The 15,121-nt window shown below is 43.0% G+C and overlaps 1 protein-coding gene across 2 annotated transcripts in view; it reads right to left on the bottom strand.

Moving 5' to 3' along the window:
- The window catches only part of PCSK5 (proprotein convertase subtilisin/kexin type 5), a 413,695-nt gene that overhangs the window by 221,135 nt on the left and 177,439 nt on the right, over positions 1 to 15,121 (bottom strand). For both annotated transcript variants that reach the window (XM_031449902.2, XM_010978064.3), the window contains exons 8-9: positions 10,224 to 10,436; positions 1,060 to 1,160 (exon numbers count right to left, since the gene is read on the bottom strand). In XM_031449902.2, coding sequence (XP_031305762.1) covers positions 1,060 to 1,160; positions 10,224 to 10,436 — 314 coding nt within the window. The remainder of the gene's footprint in view (positions 1 to 1,059; positions 1,161 to 10,223; positions 10,437 to 15,121) is intronic.

The raw sequence follows: 15,121 nt of genomic DNA, 5'->3' as shown, positions 1-15,121 counted from the left end.
CCCTCGGGCAGAAGTGCAGGGCTATTTTTGGAAAAACACTTACATCCTTATTTCAGTTCTTTTTTGTTATGACCCTCTCACAGGGATGGCCTCAGAGTGCAGGCCCTCAGTCCCTTTTATAAAATCCCTGGACCGGGTGTATTCGGAGTTCAAAATCTTTTCAGATATGGCGTCCATACCATCTATTACCCAAAACTCCCAGTGGGGTCCAAGCCAACAGCTCATCATCAAATTCATTAATGTTTCTGCAGTGACATGTATGAACTTTCCTAATAAATGAAACTGTAAGTAGCCTCAAATCAGTTCAGGGCAAGCACTGCCATCAAATGAGTTTTGGTGTCAAATCTGCAAAAACAACTTGCAGTTTTCTGGGCGCTTTGGATTTTGAAATTGAGGGTAAGAGTGTAGATCTTTATTAGGCGTTTGAAGAGTTAAGACAAACTGATCTCTTGTTGTGCTTAGAGAAGGAAGAGACGGGACTTACTGTCATGTAAGTACAACCTAAGAGCCTAAAATAACCTGGGGGGGGGGCCTTTCAAAGGGATCCTTTAGACACCAAATTTGACTGCATTAAACAGGATTCAAGGCAAGTGGGTTGTCTTTGTTCCTGGGCTCCTGTCATATGACCTTGACATTCTGTTCCCCAGAGTGAGTCTGTGACAGTGCTATTGTCATGGAATCTGAGCTGTACTGCAGGGAAAGGGCCCAGAAGTGGGCTGACCTAACTGGTCTGAGACTCCCAGGAACATCCCCAGACTAGAATAAAAACCTCAACAAGGCAAGAGTGTTGGAGCCAACTGGCACGCTTCAACTATGACTCCACAATAAAGTAATTACACAGTTTGATTGTTTAAGAATATAAAAAGCCAAAAAAAAGTTGCCTTTTTCCTTAATACAAGGGAAAATGGTTTTCAGCCCTAGTCTTTGAAGTTTAAAAGGTGGACACGGGAAGACTGTATTCTGGGTTGTCGTGCTAGGAGTTGTACGCTAGGGAAGGGGTCAACTGTGCCTGAGATGAGGGGCTGTCGCCAGTGGAGACATATGGAGATAAAAGCTTACTTGGCTTCCAGGGCCAGGGCGATGATGCCTGCAGCCATGGGGGCCGAGGCTGAGGTCCCTGTGTGGTTGTCCGTGCAGCGCTGCCTCAGATCCGTGGTGATCTAGAAGACAGAAGTGGAAAATTTAAGGCTCTGGGGGTCAATGTGAGTCACATGCAAGTCGAAAGAAATTTCCTCATAGAACTGGAATGGAGTGGTGTTGAAACTTGTTTTAAATGTCTGGTTCCTGCGCTCCTGTGACCGTATCGCTTCCAGAGAATCGCCTGTGTAAATCAACTCTAAAAAGGGCAGGGTTTGGAAACTGGATTCCACTTGTGTTACAGCCAGGGTCAGGACTAAGGTGAGCCTTCGGTCCAAAGCATGAGGGCGGGGCAAGGGTCTCCTTGAGTTTTATACCCCGGGGACCTCACCTGCCTCACCCTAGTTCCAGCTCTAGTTAAAACTAAACTTCTTTCATCACCCCAACTTTTTTAATAATCAAACATGTTGAGCCAACATCCAGACACTGAGTTAAGTGTCGGCTGCGTCAGAAATAAAAGCTCGGGGTCTTGCCTCTGCCCTCCCAGAACTGTTACCTTGGAATTGCTGCAGATTTCAAGCAGAAGATTTGTCCTGCCACCGCAGGAACATTTACTTCCAGGCACATTTTAAGAATGCACTAAAATTTACTTGGATGAACCATGACTTCCTCATAGATTAAACCCAAACACTAAAAGCAAGGTTGCACCCAGTGTACTTGATATGAAATTACAGCCCTAAGTGTATGTTTGTATATTACAGGGGATTAGCCATTTTTCCATTTTTAAAAATCTAAATGTACAAACTAGATCATTTCTCCCTCTTGGCTGGAATCTAGTTCACTCCAGCTCTGGCTGGATAGCAAGCCCATCCACCGGGGCAGTGTTTCTCAACCTTCGTTTCAGGATCATTTCATGAAGGAAAAGAAATATTAAATGTTGATTCTCCACTGACCAGAGGAATAAAGCACTATGGTGTAAGATTTTGCAAACCACTGTAATATCTAAGATGTAAAAAAGCCTCCCTCCTGACAGGAATCCATTTTTGTCTCCTTGGGGCTGATATCCCTGTGGCTGGGAAGGTACAAGGCTGGTAAAATGATCTTAGCAATCTTGCTGTAGTTACTGGAAGAACTTGGTAAAGCTTTCTCAGGCATCAAGACAAATATATTGCCCGTATCATAAGAAAACTGAGATGAAAGGTCAGCAGAAAGGCGCAGGGGGACAGAGGTGGCTAAAACAAAGCCCTGCTGTTCTAGGGTTCGTTCTTCAAGAGAAGTAGCAGATGAGCCAATTTCAAAAGAAATTTGAGCATCACTGGAAGAAAGTACGGCATAACTCCTTAGAAGTGAGTCCTCCCCTAAAAGTCTCCTCAGTGTCATGTGAGGATGTCTGAGGGACATTTTAATTGTCTGTTAATGAATCTAGACTGACATCCTGGTGATTTAGTTTCACACGAGGCCATCAGTACCTACTGTCTTTTCTTTATTCCATTTTACACCTCTAATGTTACCAGATTATTCATACCAGAGAGGCGCCGATACAAAAGAAGTGGGAGAAGGAACAAAAATATGGAGAACCAGACAGCGATGGTGGTGGGAGAGAGACGAGCCTTGTACTTCTTTTCTGGAGTAACTGAATGAATGCTGCGTGAGAGCCCAGCAGTGTGTCGGCAGGCAGGGGGTGCTGTTTCCAGATTCAGACTTGACCACCTAGCCATCCTGAGCCTCCACAGAGGATGCCTGCAAGATATCTGGGTAAATAGAGCCCTGCCTACTTCCACATTAAGAAACTTCTGGGATTTCCAGGGAGAGGGTTAGCTCTGTAGTAGAGTGCACGCCTAGCATGCATGAAGTCCTGGGTTCAATCCTCAATACCGCCATTAAATAAATAAACAAACAAACCTCATTACTTCTCCCACTAGATAATGTTGCTGCTGCTGCTGATAATAATAATAATAATAATAATAATAATAATAATAATAATAATAATAATAATAATAATAATAATAATAAAGTGGTGTTACTAAAAAACGAAAAATAATTAGACATAAAATAAACAAATAAATCACTTAAAAAAAGAAATTTTTGAGACTTTCAATTGGTGACTTTTAAAAGGTATTTTTGTTGGGGGGTAAAAACACATAACATAGATTTACCCTTTGAACAATTTTTAAGTGTACTCTACAGTATTGCTAATTATATGTACAGTGCTGTACAGTAAGAGATCTTTACAACATTTTCATCTTGCACGACTCGAACTCTATCCATTAAACAATTCCCCACTCCTCCCTTTCCCCAGCTCCTGGCAACCACCTTTCTACTTTGTGCTTCTATGACTGTGACTATTCTAGGTACTTGATATAAATGGAATTGTACAGTATTTGTCTTTTTGTGATTGGTTTATTTCACTTAGAATAATGTCCTCAAGGTACATCCGTACCATAGCATATGGCAGGACTTCCTTCTTTTAAGGCTGCATGATATTCCATTGCATTATAGAGCATATTTTCTTTATTCATTCATCTGTCAGTGGCCATTTGGGTTGCTTCTACCTCTTGGCTCTTGTGAATAATGCTGCAGTAAAGATGGGTGTGCAAATATCTCTTTGAGACCCTGTTTTCAATTCTTTTAGAGATATACCCAGAAGGGGGATGGATGGATTGTTAAAAAGTGATTTAGATTTCGTTTGAAATTAGGGCTATATGTGCAGCCTTATTTTCTAAAGGCCTGGTCCCTAAGTCAATGCATCAACACCCCAGAAGCAGCCTGTTTCCAGGTCTCCAGATACACTGTTGCTGAGAGATGGCCTTGCCTGCATTCTTCTCTTTTTACCTCACCCTCATGGTCACATGCCTTTGCCAAGTTTTTTTTTTTTTTTTCAATGACTTGTGCCTGGATTCAAGATTCTTAATGATGTTTTCCCACTTGGCTCCCTCTGCTTATTCTTCAGCTGCACCAGACACTTTCAGTGCACAGAAACAAATTCAGAATAAACACTCCAAGTGTGTGTAGCATTTTTGAGTCTAATAAGTAACGACCTCAGCCGGCCAACCTCAAACGTGAACAATAAAAATTTTATGATGTTGGGTTTGCCATAGGAAAATGCCCCATCTAAACAAAGTCATGATACAAACTTAAATTAAAAGCTACTCAGTACTTTTATATATAAACACCAATTTAGCATTAAATGCTGTTAACACAGGAAAGCTTGTGGAATTCCCTATCACCATTATTGTGCTTTTCTTTTCTCTTTTTTTCAATCAGTTTAACTAAATGAAACTTGAGTAGTGAGCAGGGGCAGGAAGGGAGTGGAGCAGAAAAGTGATGGAGAAGGGGGAGGTGAAAAGGAACGGAGAAGGAGAAGGAACACCTCCTCACTCCCTTCTCATCCTGCTTTAAGTGGAAATTCCAGCTGGGTCATTTCAGGAGTTACTGTCAGTGGTGGAGATATTCAGGTGTAAATTACTGGAAAGATCTAAGGCCGGGTTTTCATCATTAAGAGAAGCCACAGTATCGGGAAATTTTTATGTCCATCTTTAGAAAGAAAAGGCAAAGACCACCAAGGAGCATGCAATCTTGAAGAAAAATGATGCTTCCCAAACTGGAACCACATGGGGTAAATCGATTAATCACAATGCACGCATGCAAAATCTGACAGTGTAATTTAAAGGAGAAGTTGCATTCAACAGTCAGCCCGCACCGCATCACGGGGCGGGGAGTTTCGAGATTTGATTTGTGAAAACAGCACAAGAAAGCACTTTCATTTTACAGCATGTCTCAGAGTTTGGTTTTGGTCCTGCTGGCATATCTTGCAAGCTCCAAATTCCCTAAATTCACTACCCAAATCAGAAACAGAATTTTCCTCCACGGAACTTCTCAGATTGCTCCAGAAAATATCATTCCTGTCCATCAGAGTGAAGGAAACAGGAGACGACACCAGGCCCCTCGCCAGATCAAAGCTGTCTTGATCAGCAAATCAGATTTTCAGCCTGTCCCAGGCTGGGTAGCAGATGGGCTTTTGGCCGCGGCAAAGTTAGGGGTGTCATCTTTATTTGGTGAGGAGGGGTGGGTGTTGATCCGGTCAAGTCAGGCTTCCTCTGAGAAGAACCATCACTTTTTCTCATCCTAAGTTCTTATTTCTTAATATTTCACATTTCACTACTTGGGCTGATTGGATCTTTTATTCTAGCCTGTTGATGTAACTCTCCAGGGAATCTCAGATCAGATTGACTCTGGCCATGAATGACAAACCTTGATAGCAACCCACAGTTAAGAGCTTCTATCTCCCTGATACCGTGTGATATGTTTTATTTGGAAGGTGCCATACTGTCCCATATCTGTTAAAAGAGCAACTGAACAGATATTTTTAAAACACGGAATGATTCCACTGTCTGTTAGGTTGAATTTGTTTCTGGGGTTGATTTGGATTTGGATTAAAAAGGTGCCAAAAAAAAAAACCAAACCTGTTTCAGACACAGCTATGGAGGATAAGGGAAGAAATTAAATCTCAAATGTGTGAATGAATAAAATACAAGTTGATTTATTAAGCACAGCAAAATAAAAAGAAACTGAGGACCAAATTACGCCTTCTGTGTTCACTGCAGTCACAAAGACTGGTGGAAAATTCAATCATGACCAACACGGCTACACAGAATTCCATTCCCATGTTGCAAAGAGAATCTCCCATGTTGCAATGAGAATCTGTAAAGTGCAAACATCAGGTTTTGCTTACAAATGCGAGATTGCTATCACTAAAGAAGGATCCCATCTTACGTCATTTTTGCATCTCCTAATGCTCAGCTCAGGGCTGGGTACAGAGCAGAGCACGGTATTTACTTGTTAACACATTGATCGCCCACTGTGGATCGGGGGTCCCCAAGGAAACACAACTGTCACCCAGATTTGGGTGACATGGTGATCAGCATGTTAAGATGAATTGCTAATGTCAAGCTCCTTTATACTCATTTTGTTCTATACTTTCAACTCTCCCACTCATTAGGAAGGACTTCGAGGTCACTTCTTAATCGACTCTCTAAACAAGACTCACATAAACTTATAAGCAATCTACAAAAATTAAGTGTGTATGTGTATATATACAATCCAGGGGCCAAAGTACAGCTATTCCTCTCACGACTACTATTGCTACCACCAGCCACACTGCTTCTAAAACTACCACCACGAGCAACTTGCAAAGAGCGAGGCAGTGAGCAATAATAGGCTTGCAGTGTGCACACACACCTGTGTATGTAAAATCACACTTGATCCCACAGGAACTCGGCAAGGAAGACACACTATTTATTAACTAAGGAAACGGAGGCTCAGAGAGACTCATGAGCCCAAGGACACGCAGCTCGTAAAGAGCTGGTAAGTGGTGAAGTAGTAAATCCTCAAAGGGCAGCCAAAGAAAAAGCTGAGCTACAGAGTGTAGTCATCTGTGGAGCAAAGGTTCCAGACCAACCCCAGCAATCATGGCGGAATGAGCCTTGGGATCCAGCCCCAGTCAGCAAGGGGGTATCACCATTCCCCTGCAGGCCCACAATCAAAATCAGAACCCCTCAGGAATAAAGTTTCCTTCCTTCTTTTTAACATTCTCAAGAGGAGATATATCAAACTTCCACACAAATGAAATGCATCTGGATTTGCTAGTCTTCCACTCATGAAAAATCATGACATTTCCCCAATCAAAAGGAGAAACAGAGATGATGGTAATGATTGCATCTGAATAAGGAATCGGCAGCAGGAGCGGGTACCTCCCGCACCAGGAAATGCGTGGCTGCTTAGGAACACGAAACGCCGTAAGATAATTCCTCCACATGGAGCTGGGCTTTCAGGCCAGCCCTGAGATAGCCCGGGCAGCCAGTTAGTTTTGAACACAAATAAAATGACATCAGAAGAGCACTGAGCTGAACATATATTCTCTAAACCTTGGCTCACAAAACCCCTCCAAGAGGGAATACGATGGACCCACATTCCAATCAGCGAGACAAATGACTACAGGGGAAAAAAAGGCAAAGGCTGAACTAGTCCCAAAAGAAAGAGATCATTTAACGATGGGGAAGCCTGGGGGAGCTTTATCTCTAAAACAGACTTGGGAGAAACTGATGCAAAGACAGGATCTTCATGCCTCCTCGACACTAAGAATGGTTGTATATAGAACTTCATCACGTAGCAGGATTCCCGCGGGCAATTTCCTATGGGAAATACATGGTCAAATGCCCTCTGCCTTTCACCAACCCACCAGAAGGAGTTTCTCTGAAGGAGAGAGCACTCACCTGCCTCCTGTGACTACACATAAACTACATATAAATTATACACGTGGAAGATGGAAGCTTCATCAGTCTCTGTATGTACAGACCATGCACAAGCACCTTGTGAAGCTTCCGTCATCCCCAATGTCTGACAGTCATTTATGCCTGAATATTTATTAAGTTCAAGCTCTGGGAAGGAACAAGACGAAGTCTTCGACATCAAGTGGTTTCCATTCTAGCAGGGAAAACAGACAGTCCATAAGAAAATGTAGAATATCGTGTTAAGTAGCTTTAAGGACACTAGAAAGAAAATGGAACAGAAGAAAAAGAATCGAGCACGGGGGAGGGGACGGTGAGGAAGACCAGCCTCCCTGCGGTGAGGCTGGAGAAGAGACATAAAGGAAGTGGTTTCCGGGGAAAGCGTTCCTGCCAGGGGACACTTCTCGGGGTCGGGTTTGAAATCACCCAAAAGGCATAGTAGCCTCGGGGAGCTTGACGCTGTGCCTGGGAACTAGCAACTCAGACTGCTGAAAAGCTCAGGTTTTTTTGCAAGAGGACTGCTTGTCTGAGGGGGTTAGGAAAAGGCACGAAATTCAAAATGAGTGAGCCACGTAGTGATAAACAATTGATGCTTATGTAGTCCGTGTACTTTTTTTTTTCTTTTTTAAATCACTGTGAAAAGAACCCAAACAGTCAAGAAAAGCAGCATCCTTTCATAAAGCCCCAAGCTGGACGTCCTTGGAAAGTACCCAGGGCACAACAGCACGCTGGTTACAAGGTGGGCTGCGAGTTCATCCTGACTTTGGGTAGAACCCAGGCTCTACTGCTTACGAGCTGTGTTTCTCTTAACGTTTCAAGCCTTGGTTTTCTCACCTGTAACATGGGGACAGTACCTGATCCTCCGGCACAGGGTTTTGAGGATAGATGCATTTGAGATGATGCATTTGATGTGCCTAGCACACTGCCAGGCACACGTTAGAAGGGCAAACAATGTTATATTTATGACGAATTAATACAACTATAAATGCACTATGTGTCTGGCATGGAATAAGATGTATAATAAGTGTTGTTAATAAAAACATATTATTTCATAATAACCAATCATCAACTAAATAGAAATCAGTTGATTAGGGCAATAGGTATGCTTAGAGAGGAGCTTCTTATCAGAGTAATCTTGGTATCTTGGATGCTTCACTTGCTGTAATAAGATCCAAGGCTATCACTGATCTGAGTCTATTAAGCATGAGTGGAATACAAAGGTTGCCAGTGGTATTGACAGTGGTGGCAGGAAACCAAGGGATGGAGACGTGGCCGCATTCTGAAACTCAGGGCAAGGTTTTCCTGCTTGCATGCCACGAAAAGGCATTCGGTGGAGGACGAGTAAAATTTATTTAACGAAAGTGCTTTCCCAGAAGCAGTGAGATCTTTCCTCTCTTGGATCCTCAGTGTCAGCCTCAGTTCAACTCACAAAGGTGCTCTATGAATGAAGAATAACAACCGTGCTCTTCTGGAGAAGCTGCAAATGACAAAAAGGAAATGAATGGTCCAGGGAGGGGAGCCCCTGAACAAAGAGAGACACTGTAACACTCAATCATGGATGCCACTAACAGGATGTGGGCATCTCCAAGGGACCACAGGCATCTGGTTCAAAGCCTGGTGAAGAAAAGGTCCCAAGTGCAGAGCAGGATTATTTGTCATTCTGACATCTAGAAGGAAAAGGGGAGCTGGACCACAAAAGGCTGATACTGACACTAACTCGACTCTACATCGACTCTTAACATACTCATCAAAGTGCCTTTCTTCATGGGGCGGGTGGAACAGTTCACGATAGTCTATAGATTGGAAAAATGAAGGTACAACAAGCATTTCTGTTAATAACAGCTGGAAAAATGACCAGCCTAAGCTACCACGATGCAGAAAGGTACACTGACTTAGGGAACAACGGTACCAGAGGTTGTTTCAATCTATAGGATCTGAAAGTAAGGTCTTGGCTAAATGCTAAAAAGTGTTAGGAACAGCAGTTTAGCTCCACTTCAGAAAGACAAATCCCAAGATGTTTTACAAAGCCATGATCAGGAAAAGACCAAAGTGCAAAGGTGTTTGAAATCTCAAGACAGCCACATAGCGTGGAGCATCCCAAAAGTCAGACCCTTCTTGAGCACCAGTGGGTCAGGTAGTGTGCAAAGAGCCTTTTATTTACTTCCTCGTTGTAATAATTCCATGAAATATGTATTATTAAATGTCCCCATTTTACGGGTAAGGATGTTGAGACAGAAAAATTAAGTAATGTGTCCAAAGTCACCCAGCTGCTAAATAGTTCAAGACTGAACAAAACCCATGTAGGCTGGTCCTGCACCCTGAACTTTTAACCCTTTTACCGCCTGCACAGAGAGCAGGGCGTGTAGGTAAGCATATCATGCAGGACTACTGTGCTTTTTGTTCCTGCAAACTCCGTGCCGTGGCACTAGAGGAGACCTTTTATGCAGGTTTAGTTCATGCTGAATTAGTTGTACCTACTTCAAAACCAAAGTACTGAAGCTGAGGTTCAAAGGCAGTACAAGGACAGAGTGATAAGGGAACTGGGCTCATATTCCCACCTAGTTTCTTCTCTGCCACTAACTCACAAGGCGAACGTGGACCATTCATCTGTCTTCAGTAAAGCTGAAGCTTAGTCAAGTCTGAGGCCACATCCAGTGCTGGAATGCAATGGCCCAGACAGCCTTTTTCAGTGAATTGGTAACAGAATGGTAACTATGCAAATACCTGTGTTGAGTCATCAGTCAATCTGACTTTCTCTTTCCACATGTAACTTGTGCATAGAAATGCACGGTTCTTAAATTGCTTTTCAAAATGAAAGATAAATAAACCAGTTAGGACAGACATGAAAGGGGCACATACTATTTTCTTATCATAGGACTCTCCGCTGCTGTAGGTTGTGGCCAGCGTGGACGAACACTCCTCCAGGTACCAAGGCTTCTTTCCGCTTTCGGCTGTGCTGCTGATGGAGATGGTGTAGATGCTGTTGGTGTAGCCGTCGCAAGAGCAGTGGTCTTTGCTCCTTCCGCCATTTCCCGATGCCCAGACAAAGACAGAGCCGAGGCCCCTCCGCCCCTGCGCACAGACAGAAAAAGTTAAATGAAGGAAGACGTGGAGTCCAGACCCGAGATAAAGACAAGATCGATATCAACATGGCAGAATCAAGTCTTCGCAGGAGCATGATGCTATAGCAGTAATATCCTGGATTTAATCTGTTTCCTGAGGTAGGAGGAGTTGCTTTTAGAAGCTAAAATAATCCAGATGTAAGGTACAGCATGGTGACTATGGTTAATAGTATTGTATTGTATGTTTGAAAGCTGCCAAGAGAATAGATCTTAAAAGTTCTCATCACAAGAAAAAATATCTGTAACTACATGTGGAGATGGATGTTAACTGGACTCACCATGGTGATCATTTCCCATACACAAATACTGAACCATCAGTGCTGTGCACTTGAAACTAACACAGTGCTTTATGTCAATTATATTCCAATAAGGAAAAGGAGCTAAAATCCCTTTTACATGATATAGTCATAGAAGTATCAATGTCACCAATGACAATGATTAATAAGGGCTAACATTTATTCGGTCCCTATCATGGACCAAGCACAATTCCAAATGTTTTACATGAATCTGAGTTTTTCCAACAACCCTGTGAGGATGGTACAATTTTTGTCCCCGATATACAGATGAAAAATTGAGGCATAGAAGTAACGTTCCTGAGATCATAAGCTAGTAAATGGAAGGACAAAATTCGAACCCAAGACAGCCAGAGCCCAGAGTTGGAGCATTAGTCACAATTACCATAGTTGCATGATATTCCTATAAATCTGCATCCACATGAGCTGGGTGCTATTGTGCACACTCATTTGATCTGTGAGCAATATGAGGTGTATGGGGGTTATATATTTATCATGAGATCACGTCATCAGTAAGGGACAGAACTTGGGACCATGCCCTTCCTCCCAGAGCTGTGCCTCCTCTATGTAGGGCATGGATGTTAATTAAGAGGGATGTTAATGGGTGCTATCAGAAGTAAATGGACTTCAGGATCAAATATGTTTGGGAAACTCAGAGTTAAGCAAAATTAAACAAGTTAACCTATGGCAGAACTAAGTGTCTTTGGTATGTGACTGTTCATTGCAAAATTCTAAGAGGGGGCAGGAGAGGGCACGATGTGAAGTGATTTACAAACATATTTGACCATGGATATCTTCTTCAACCAGATCCGTGAACTTTTTCTTACATACTTTACATCAAATCTTGGCATGAACTCAAAGACTTTCCTAAGGTCATAAAATAATTAAGAGGAAGAAGCAAAGTAGAACAGAGAAGTAGAACTAAAGCATAACGACTATTTTGCACTCTGAGATGAGATCTTCAGGAGAAAAGAGAAATAAGCCAAAGTGAAGAGTATCTCTCGGAATACTTATAACTGAATCCCTCAGAAATTTTACCATTTTAAAACTAGAAGGCACACTGGAGGACACCTCGGCCAGATCTATCATTTTGTAATCAGGAAGTAAGAACCAAAGTCACAAAGCAAGTGATGGCTGAACTTCTTTTCTTCCTTCCAGGCCCTAACTTTTCTGGTCTCAGGTGGAGAAAAAAGTATTTGGGATGCTGTCCCAGAATTTCTGGAAAAAGAGCCAAGGAAAGAGAGACGACAAAGAATCTGGAATATCTTTGATAAACTCTCCCTGACCTTGAATCCTCAAGGGACAGAATATTTATGACAGGATTTCACTTGACCTGAGCGTAGATTTCTTTTTGTCTTTCTATGTGGAAAAATGCAATATGATTACACAGGAATGGGAAAAATTCATGAAGAGAGAGAGGGAGAAACTTCTGGATGACACTGCCACTAGACAGCTGGACCTGGTTCACCATCCTTCAGTCTCCCATCCAAATACTCATGAGACGTAGAGAAAGATGCAAAAGTCACCAAACCGTCATAAACGAAGGCTTTTATTCAATGCTTCTAATTCTCTTGAGGGAATTACTCTTCTCTGTGGTGTGGAGGGCCAGAGAGAGAAACTCTGGTGACTGACGCATGTCTGTACCTCAAAGACAGAACATCGCAGCCAGTGAAGAGAGATGAAGGTTGCATTTCATCACCAATGTGTGCCCTTCCTATCACACACGGAGGGGTTGTGCCGCTGGGAAAAAGCACGGCCACATCAGAGCTTTACCTGACAGGTTAACAAACACACGAGATAATGCAGAAACGTACCTGGTTTAAACAGCACCATAACAGGTAGTAGGTTAAGAACCACCAAAGGATAAAAAGCCCACGTGACACAATCACATTTATTTATCTATGTAAAAGTATGACCACTTACATAAACTTCCATGAGAAGATCTTTAAAAACGTATTTGATTTTAAAGAATATTTAATAAGACAATATTCAGAAGGTACTTTTATGTTCACAATGTAATTACAAATGCAGGATACAAAAGGATAGAGCATGGTCTCAGTTTAGAAATAAGTGTGTGTGTGTGTGCGCGCGCGCGCAATGAAGTTAATGTGCAGTGCGCTTACATGCTTAAAGCTACCATAAAGTGACAATATAACAGAACTTGTCCTGTTTGGTAAGATTAGGAATGGATTTTCCTTTCTTTTTATACCACCCTTCCGTGAATATGTATGATTTTTACAAACAGAAACAAACACATTTATTTCTCTATTAGGAAGGAAAACAAAGGGCCAATTCTTAAGAGATAATTTTTATGATCAAGAGGAGTTTTACAACTTTTACAGAGAGAAGGCTCCTTTATAGAAGGTTCATTGTGCACTTAAAAACCATAGAGGCTAACATTTATAGAAGCTTACTACATGCGCCAAGCACTGTACAACACATTCTGCACAATTCAAGTTTATACCATTATTTTACAGATGAGTAAACGGGTTCAGAAATGCTCGTTAACACCACAGCCAAAGCTTAAACCCAACTCGAGCTAAAGCCATAGCCCTCTGCCATAACAACAGTCTTCTTTTGGGCAAAAAGAGGGCAGGTGGTTGCTGTCCTGTTTTGAGCCAAACTCCCAGTGAAGCCTGGCATTAGGGTCTAACAACACACCAGCCTCCAAGCTCTCTCCAGACTTAGAGGCAGAATTAGAATGATGAAGAAAAGATGCATGCACGGTCCTGAGTATCCTTGGGGAAGGACATAGGTTCTGATGCAAAGTTCTCTCTAGAAATTCCCACCTGACAAGCATTTCCTCAGAAGCATGACCACAGGTCGTTCTATTCTGGAGTGTCCACACATGCCACCACCGTGGAGGAACAATGACACTGCTAGGGGGTCTTTTGGAGACCCATTCGGTTGGAAAAACAGTTGGTTGACAGGACAGTGGGTGCCGCTGCCCTGGAAATGTCCCTTCTTGACAGAGGTGACGTCCTTCTATCAAACAGGTAATTTGAGGGACTTATTTTACAACTGGGCAGGGTGAAGGCAAACTCCAAAGGACAGTCTGGGGTTAATAACTGCCCCCACCCCCAGGCCTGAAGGGAGCCAGGGAGAGGGGAGTCCCTGGGACTGGAGACAGGGGGGCTCATGGGAGGTGAAGACGGTCCACACCAACCCAAGATGGCCCAGCAGGGAAGGAGCCGGGGAATACATGCTGAGCGAGACACCCCAGGCTCTTCCTCACTCTCTCCCACTTTTGTCTATGTATCCCACTGGCTGTCCCCACCAGAGGCCAGAGGACCTGGAGCCCATAGAGATTAGGATCCCAGAGTACAAAGCCTGTGGACAGAAGGGGAGGGGGAACTGGACAGTTGAATGGAATACATCTAGCTTCATCCTTATAATGTGCTGTGGTCTGAATTTTGTCTCCCCTCAAAATTCTTATGTTGATGCCCGAACCCCCAAGGTGACTATATTTGAAGACAGGGCCTTTAAGGGGGTAATTAAGGTGAAATAAGGTCATAAGGGTGGGGCCCTAATCAGACAGGACTGGCGCCCTTATCAGAAGAGGAAGAGACAACAGGAGTGTGCACACAGAGGAAAGGCCTTGTGACAACACAGCAAGAAGGCAGCTGTTGGCAAGCCTAGGAGAGAGGCACCAGCACCAGAACCCAGCTCTGCTGGCACCTTGATCATGCACTTCCAGACTTCAAGCCTCCAGACTGCGGGGAAAGCCTTTTCTATTGTTTAAGCCCCCCAGTCTGTGAAGTCCTCTTACAGCGGCCTGAGCTGACTAACACACGGTGGGAGGAGGAGGCAGAGGATGAGCTGTGTCCCCCTGCCCACCCCCACCACCCCACGGAGGCTACAGCACATACAGACACTGCCACCACTCTGTCTCCAGGGCAGTCTGACCTTTGTGCCTGTGTGTGTGGTTTATAATTAAAGTCTCAGAAATAAACAGACTGAATTTGTGGGCTGAAAATGCTATAAAGACAGCTGCTAAAGATCTAGGGGGTTAATCTGAAACAATTAGCAATCCAAAGGTTTATTTACTACAGATGCACAGGGAATTGTCATTAGTGTGCAATATTCATAAAACCACAACATGTGTGGTTAAAAAAAAATGGACATGTCTCTGAAATTCAGAGTAATTTAAGAATTAAATCTTAGGGATGTAGGGAGAAGGGAAGGTGGGCAGAGTATTATAAAGAGGAAACAATCTTGAGACACGTATTTTCCCAAGGTGTAGGAAATAACGACATTGTCTAGTTTGGTAAAGTATTATGATTACAATTGGTTATTTAAATATAACTTTGAATGAGAAAAGAAAAAAAAAACCCGCTGATTT

The sequence above is a fragment of the Camelus dromedarius genome, chromosome 10 (assembly GCF_036321535.1).
Source record: "Camelus dromedarius isolate mCamDro1 chromosome 10, mCamDro1.pat, whole genome shotgun sequence".
Classification (NCBI taxonomy): Eukaryota; Metazoa; Chordata; class Mammalia; order Artiodactyla; family Camelidae; genus Camelus; species Camelus dromedarius.
This window is presented reverse-complemented; position numbering and strand designations above follow the sequence as displayed.